At 34.8% G+C, this 8,238-nt stretch overlaps 1 protein-coding gene across 1 annotated transcript; it reads right to left on the reverse strand.

The window, feature by feature from the left end:
- Window positions 1–1,166: 1,166 nt before the first annotated feature.
- KINESIN-12B (phragmoplast-associated kinesin-related protein) lies at window positions 1,167–6,523 on the reverse strand. Its single transcript, XM_078959530.1, has 16 exons — window positions 6,006–6,523; window positions 5,739–5,876; window positions 5,558–5,641; window positions 5,331–5,456; window positions 5,168–5,227; window positions 4,933–5,079; window positions 4,704–4,799; window positions 4,488–4,630; window positions 4,254–4,403; window positions 4,043–4,172; window positions 3,751–3,964; window positions 3,042–3,643; window positions 2,869–2,967; window positions 2,636–2,788; window positions 1,742–2,533; window positions 1,167–1,508 (listed from the first exon to the last, which is right to left on the reverse strand). The coding sequence occupies exons 1-16, from the start codon at window positions 6,342–6,344 to the stop codon at window positions 1,278–1,280; spliced, it is 3,504 nt and encodes a 1,167-aa protein (XP_078815656.1). The 5' UTR covers window positions 6,345–6,523; the 3' UTR covers window positions 1,167–1,277.
- Between the last annotated feature and the right edge of the window lie 1,715 nt (window positions 6,524–8,238).

Consider the following 8,238-nt stretch of genomic DNA (forward strand, 5'->3'; position numbering starts at 1 on the left):
ATATATATATATATATATATATATATATATATATATATATATATATATATATAAATAAAGCTCTTTCAATACAATATTTTATCAAGACATACAGTATTATTCATCGGGTCCATTTTATTCATATAAAAACTTAATAAATGAAAAAACAAGGAAACAACCCAAGTGAATTTAAAATTATCCAATTATTATTATTGAATTTGGTTCTATCTTTAGCTAGCAAAACACACAAAACACACGACACAATAAAATTCTTTATATTTGAACATTTGAATTCAAATTTTTTTGGCATACTATATATCATTAAAAAAAACATTTTGTGAATCAAACACTCTCTATCATATAAAAAATTTGTTACACAATAAGTTAAGACTTCTTCGACTTGTCCATTCCAATATTCGATTCTTTTCCAACAAATGATGCCTTCTTTTTCAATCCACAGAACAAAATTCATAAGACAAAGTCTTATAAACTGTTAAATTACGTAAACGGTACATCTTTACCTTGTTACTATCATGAACATGTCGTACCATAATTCCCAATACCAATTTAGTTTTGACAATACAAAATCAAAATCAAAATCATCTTTGGTGCAATATAACTATCATCGATCCTAGACACATTACTTTCTTGATGTCACCATCATGGCCCATTCCTTGTCTTGATGTTCTTTTTAAACATCCCCATCTTGCTATAAAGAAAAATATAATAAAGAAATGAATGTCGATTATTATCTATCTCTTCATTAGATAATGTAAGGCTAGGCAAGGAATGTTATCTACTTTGTTGTGTTCCTATCTTTTGGTCCATTAAATATATTACATATATATGATATATGATATACCCTTAAGTGGTCCACAAGTAGGGGAGATATACATTTCAAAGAAGACAATACCACAAGCTACTTGTTTAATGGTCTCTACTCATATAAAATCTACACCCACCATACAACAATATTCAGGGGGCTCCAAAGAATGGTACTTGTCAACTCCATGTCTAAATTATGCTTTTTCTTTTTCTTTTTCTTTTTTTTTTTTTTTTTTTTTGCCCCCTATCCAATTGACAAAATGATCCCACATTGTATCAAACTACATTGCCATTTCTTTTTTTCAATTATGAGATCTAACCACCCTTTGTCTCTCTACAACAAAGACCCTACAAACTCAATGGAAGCTTGAAAAAAGAGTAGACATTATTGTGGTTAAATATTTCAAATGGAATATGCTTGAAAAAAAAAATTATGTATTGTACAAATAAATGTTGATAACAATTTTTTGTACTTATATGTTGCATCTATCGTATCCTGAGAACTCTGGTAATGTGGTCAACTCTTCTTTTTCCACATTATAGAATTGGTCAAACTCATCTTTGGGTTGTTGTTGTTGTTGGTCAACTTTGATGTTTGACTCCTGTAGATTGTATATTGGTGTATCATTCTTGTGTTTTTTCTTGAGTTTTTCAATGTGTTTGTAGGCATTCTGTGTTTCTTCTTCTGCATCTCTCGCACGTGCCTGCATATTTTAATTAGATTATAAATTTATTTTCTAAAGAATAATTTTTATTAGAATCTCATATAATGAGCTTTCTTTAAGGGCTTTTTTGTTTTGTAAATGGTATATAGAATAGCTTGAGAACAATACCTTCTTTTGACATATAACATTAAGTAATCACATAGCATCATTTATGATTGATGAAATTAAAATTTTTGTTTTTGTAAAAAAAAAATAGATAAACAGAAACTGACCTCTGAAAAAGCAACAGCTTCTTCTGCTTCTTTGAGTCTCACAAGTAATTCACCAGCAGCTTGTACAGCATCAGCAGTATCTCTCAATTGTTCTTGAAGCCCTTTAATTTCATCCCTAAAACGCCCTCTCTCCCTTTCTCTTTCCACCTTTAGGGTTGAAATTTCAGCAGCAAGAGCATTTATAAATTTTGATTCATTGCCTCTTACTCCAGCTTTTGTAGCTGCTTTCTTCACATCTTCAATTCCATCTTGAATTTTTCGTTGCCTAATTAGCATGTTCATATGTCTCTCCTCTAAATCAGCATACTGTTCAAGCATTCTTGCATGACCCTCCATTGCCATTTGCATTGCTTCTTTAAGCTCTTGTGAACATTTTCTTTCTGTTTCAAGTTCTTGTTTTTGCTTTTCAGCAAGCAATCGGTTGGCTTCTAGTTGACTTTTCAACTCTTGTGTAAGAGAAATCCATTTGCTTTCTTCTTCGTTGAATCGGATTCTCTCTGATTCAAATCTCTGTTCATCAGTTGACTCTGGGATTGTGGATAAAGAAGGGGATTCATTGGTTTCAGATGGATATGTTATTTGTAAAACAGGAGTTTGTGTTTTAGAGAATTTTGGTGAAGAATCTACATAGGATTGAAGTTGACTCCTTAAATCTTGAATCTCTTCCATTAACACATCCCTCTCTCCCATATCAAAGAAGCTCCTGTAACGTTCCAATTCATCGTGTATTCTTTTCAACTCGATTTCTTTCCTTAAAGTTTCCGGATGATTCTCGTATTTCTCCTTTAGAATCTGTACCACATGTAAAAAAAGAAGCATGAAAATTTTAAAATAGTAAAAATGAAAGAACCATAGAAAGTTGAGAAAATCTAGAAGGCGTATATGTATGCATACTTGATGTTCATTTGCTAAAGATGTCAATTCTTCATTTACAAACTCCTCAGCTGACAAAACACCATCCATTAAGTTCTCAAGACGGGCGATTTTGTCTTCTTGCAGTTGCCCAATAATCGAATTGCACTCACGTTCATGTTTATACTGTTCCACCTGTGATGGTATGAAAATGGTTAAAGGGTAAAAAAGTAATTTCATATCAACATTGAGGGAACTGAAAACAAGCATGATACCAGACGATTAAGTTGCATAATCTCATTGTGTTGTTTAGTGCAGAACTCTTCTAACACCATTTCTCTCCTTATAGCTCCAGCCAAGACTTTTTCCACTGCCTACAAGAATGTTACACGTGAATTAATCTCAAAACAAAATGAATAAATAATTATTTTCTGTTAAAAGACATTACTTTTGGAACAAGCTGCTTGGATTTTTCAACCAATTGTGGCCCATCAAAAGGAACCATCTGCAGATTTGAAGTATCATGTTCATGTGTATCTTTATCTTCTACTAATTCAGATGTTTTACTCTTGCAATTGTTGCACAAATACTCCATGGATTTCTCTTTCTCTTCAGATAACACGTTCTCTAGAGAAAAAGTTTGAACACCAACATCTTTTTGAACTGGTTTACATGGAAACCTGAATGATGAACGCCCTAAAGCAAAACTTTTTCTATTTTTATCTAAAACTTCAAGCCCATGATGCAGACTAGCAGCCAAACGATCCGTTTGTCCAAAAGCACTACTCTGTTTATGTGAAAGCATGATAGATTCAGAAATATTGTTTGCAAGGGCATTTTGGGAAGCAGTAAATGTTGAAGAAGTCCTTAAACTTTTCCTGCTGCTACTAGTAACTATTGGTGAAACACTTGGAGTTGGACACTTGAGGATTGGGGGGGAAACTTCTGATGGTAGTATTGTAAGGGTAGGAGTGGTAAATGTGTCATTTTCTTCATTATCATCAGCAGTTGTAATAACTAATTCAGACTTGTCAACTTGTTCAGAAGTCTCTGTTTATGAATTTGACTTGAATTAGTTTTCATGGAGATGGATTAAAAGTGTAAACAATAAAGAAAGGTTGAAAACTGGATTTCAATTTTCACATGATAACATCTACCTGTTTCCATATTTTTGCAAGCTTCAGTGGCTTCTAAAAGAACTTGTTCAGCTTCCTCAACAATTTCCATTTCTTCATCCTCATCATCTTCCATATGAGGTAGCATCATAGGACGATTTAAGCTGTATTTCAGAAGATTCAAACTTCTACGTGCATTCCACCCTGTATTTGGATCAGGTGAATTGTTGTTTTCCTTCATGCGTATTAGTTCATCCTGTTATATATCAATAATTCCAATCAGTAGCTGTATCACAAACTTGAATTTTAAAAAAAAAAAAAATGGAAAAAGTACCTTTAGTTGTCGAATGACTTCACGTAATGTGTTCACATCCTCCTGCATTTGTTCATTAACAACAGCCTTGTTCTTGATAGCTTTTGCACGTTTTGCAAATCTCAATGTACTAAAAGTCTCACTCTTACAGCTGTTTTCATTATATTATAAAAAGTTTAAAAACACACACAGAAATAAAAGGATCAAAAAGAGAATGTCATGTTATTGTTACCTTTCTGAAGGTGAAATGGCACAGACCATTGCAAGTTTTGCATTTCCACCAAGAGATTCCTGCAACAAAAATGTCAGCTTGGAGTCTCTATATGGAATGTGCCTTTGCTTTCCTGTTTGGGAAACCTCTGCTAGAATGTTAATCAAGTTTCTGAAATTGTCAAACATAAATGAACTTTAGAAAAGATCAATAGAAATGAAATCAATGAAACATAATATAAATCATGTGACATACCCAAGTTGTGAAAGCGAACGATTAATATTCCCAGCTTCTTTTAAGCGTTCCCCAGCTGCACCTGTTGACTTTTGTCTCTCGGATCCAGCAAGGTCAACAAGATTTATTCGACTTGTTTTGAGGGAACTCAAGCCATCTTTGCTCTATAAATTTTGAATTGTGGATATGAAAACACAAGACAAAAATTACTATATAGGACACCACAACTATTATTACCTTGCATCGTGATTCAACAACACAAGTGAATACACTGTGAGAGCGTGAACTCTCCATATTTATACTTGTAGCTCCTGTCCTTCTATTTGACAACCCCTGCATACAACTATCATATTAAGAAAAACATAAAACAGAGACAAATGAAGAATCTTGATATGATTGATTACTGATGGTTGTGGCACTCATTATAATGGAAACCTTTCATTAAACAGGAGTAGAGTATCCAAACCTTTTTCAGAAGTTTTGTCACATCTTTTAGACTGCAAACGGACTCCTCTGTTAAATTTTCAACATATACACCTGTTTTAGTATCTTCTCTTATTTGAAGGTTTCTTTGAACTGGATCCAACAAATCAGTAATTTGTTCATTATAGATCTGTCAATATAGTTTCCCAGAATTAGGATTTAAGATACTTGTAACAACAGAAGTTCAATTGTCCATGATAAATGGATTATCATATTACCTCAAGAAAAGAACATCGGCATTGATACATGAGTTGCTTGTCAGCATGTTTATTTTGTTCCTATGCAAATTGCCATTAACTCGTCATTGATAGGACAAGTGAACATATAAATAATTTTACATAGACTTGACAATTGAAACAAAGACATAGCATGCAATCTCACCTCATTCATGCGAAAAAATAGACTTTCAAAGACACGAGGTGTCAATCCTTGTTGATCACTAGATAACTCCTCTTCCAACAATGCATTGGATGGACCCCATATTGTGTAGGTCTTTCCACTCCCAGTCTACTCAAATTTTATTCATGGTGTGTAGTTAATATAAGTAGTCTTGAAAATGAAAGAAAGAAAGTTGTTACATTTATAGTCAGAAGGAAGACAAACTATACCTGCCCATATGCAAACACAGAACTATTAAATCCAGCAATGCAATTTTCAACAAGGGGAGCTCCTACGAACTGGAATATATCTACCTGAAAAAGACAAATTGAATTCAACAGAAACACAATAATCATTTCATCAGTGTTAAAATCTAGATGCATTTCGTATAAAAATATGCACAAAACGTGCCTGAGTTGAAGATGCATCCGCAACAGAGTCAAAAGTAAATGTCTGCCCAAGAATTGACAAAGAATCATCAGATGTCTTCTGTACTATAACTTCCCCCTCTTCTTCATTAGTATTTGGTGGCCTCATTCGCACAATAACCTAAATTGATCCGGATCACAACAAAATTAGATATATTCCTACATGTTAAGACCGGCTTTCTTGTACAATTTCTTGAAGAACTCAGCAATTTACAGTTCGGAAAGATAAGATCGTCTCTTATAAATATACCTTGACCCCAGTATCCGAAGATCCAGCAACACCATTTTCAAGAAGAAAATCATTACTAAGCTTCCGCTTGTGAGAATTAGACGGAGGAGGTCTGGGTGGCAGTGGAGATTTCAATTTACTGGAAGCACCGGGAGATGGTTTACCCGTAAACGATGGAGAAGGATACGAATCTGGAATAGCGTTGGGGTCAGAAGGTGGAGCATTTTCTTTGGGTGATCTATGTTTTCGACTAGAAGATTTACTCTGCTTTGTCGAAGTAGGGTTTGAACCGTTTGATGGAGGTGTATCCACAGAATTCTCTCTCAAGATGGGGCTTCTTGGTTGAATAAAACGCTTCATCTTTTCAAAATCCTTGTTCAGAGTAGCGATCGAGAGAGTGAAAGAGATTTAGGGTTCTGACAGACAAAGTAGCGAGAAATTATGAGAGACACACACAGTACAGACACTGTAAAGAGAGAGACGGAGAGAGACAGAAAGCTGTAGCCGTTTGAAAGGGGTTTGGGCGGATCGAAAAATTCAAATCAAATTTGGGATCACAAAGTTGCTTTAATTGTTCTTTAGTTTGTAAAATGAATAGCATATCCTCTAATTAACTCCTCCACTGTTTACTTTCATTATTTTAATAGAAAATGATTAATATAATCATTTTTTTATTTTTTTTAAAAGAATAACCAAAAATAATTAAATACATATACAGTCCTAATGTGTCCGCTACAAAATTGAATTGTAACAAAAAAAAAAAAAAAAAATGTTTTTCATTATTTTCATGCTACGAGAGGTATGGGATACAAATGGACCCAATATGAAACGGATTCACCGTAAAAACATCATTTCTTAAGGCCGTCTAGGGTGGGTGTCATGGATATTGATTTTGGATTATGTTTCTTGTATCATATTGTTTTGCTAACATTAGAGTAAGTGGAATTTGCGTTAATAAGGTAGGAAGTGGAGGAGGGATCCTTAGGTTAGACATATGAATAGTGATTTAATGTTCATGATTGCATTAATGACATAGACAATTTGAAAGGTTAACCGTTAGCAATGGGATCGATCATATCGATTAAGTCTTGTATAACACGAATTACTAGAATTGATCTAGGAGAGTTATCAATGTTGGTAGATAACTTAGAAACATATGATTAAGGATGTTAGTAATTGACCTAATCACTATAGGAATCGGTAAACAACAGACCAATATACATTGCACATAATAGAAGTCATTCATAGAATAATGAATGATTAAATCCAAATATAAGTACATTCAGATATGTTTTCCATACAGTTAGTCATGCTTATGTATTTACTGTAACACCCGGTTCCTGGTACGTATTTAAATTCAAGTAATCGCATGATTTTGTACTGAGACTCGGCGAGTTGGAGGCCCAACTCGTCGAGTAGACTAGACTCTTGGGCGCGGGTTTTAAGCAACCTACTCGACTAGTCGGAGAGCCATATATAATTGAGGTCGGCAGGATGTTCAGTTGTGCAACTCCACCCCAGACCCACAACCAAACGAGGAATAGGGAGTAGGGAGGAAGCACACATCTTAAATCTTTTTGATCGGAATTATATACCACTCTTATGCATATACCTAGTTAATAGTAGTCAATCCCATGAGTTCTTTCTTCTTGATTCACGAACCTGATTGTGAGGTGCTAAGGGTCCTTCTGGGGGAATAGTCGGGTGGTTATTGTCTTCTGGAATACCTGTAGTGTCTTTCGCTTCGGGTTCTATTTGTCTAAGGAAGGGATGGTTAACAACGCGTGATACCCTACTCAGGGGTATTTCGGGAAGTTTTAGATAAGAGAGAAGACTGGCGGATCGCATTAGATTTTATTATTAGGTTCGGAAGAACCTTTATTCGCCGAAATGGCTACGGTGAAAGTTCTTTTTACAGAACACTAGGAATTTACACATGGTTGCACTAAGTCGAACCATGATTGATAGAGGCGTCGAAGTTGGCATACATCGACATGACATAGAATGAAGGTCGATAGGGCCATGTGCTGAACAGGCACACAAGTTTCTTGGCGTCTCGGGTTTTGTCCCGTATCATTGTCGTGGATACTTGGACTGATAGAGTCGATGCAGAACTATAGAGGGTCCTGAGTGATTCGGAATAGTGTATCTTTCATGAATGGGTTCTCACGAGGCCTTTCTATAATCACCTAGCATACATTAGTCATGTATAATTAAGGTGGGGAGGACTGTTGACCGAGCGACTCCACCCTAA

This window comes from Lactuca saligna, chromosome 6 (genome assembly GCF_052625555.1).
Source record: "Lactuca saligna cultivar CGN05327 chromosome 6, ASM5262555v1, whole genome shotgun sequence".
NCBI classification, from domain to species: Eukaryota; Viridiplantae; Streptophyta; class Magnoliopsida; order Asterales; family Asteraceae; genus Lactuca; species Lactuca saligna.

Coding starts and splice junctions, on each gene's coding strand:
- KINESIN-12B (XM_078959530.1), bottom strand. CDS start 6,344: ATGAAGCGTTTTATTCAACCAAGAAGCCCCATCTTGAGAGAGAATTCT. Junction 5,228..5,330: donor TATTTTTTCGCATGAATGAG/GTGAGATTGCAT, acceptor CAATTTGCATAG/GAACAAAATAAACATGCTGA. Junction 4,173..4,253: donor GCCATTTCACCTTCAGAAAG/GTAACAATAACA, acceptor TAATGAAAACAG/CTGTAAGAGTGAGACTTTTA.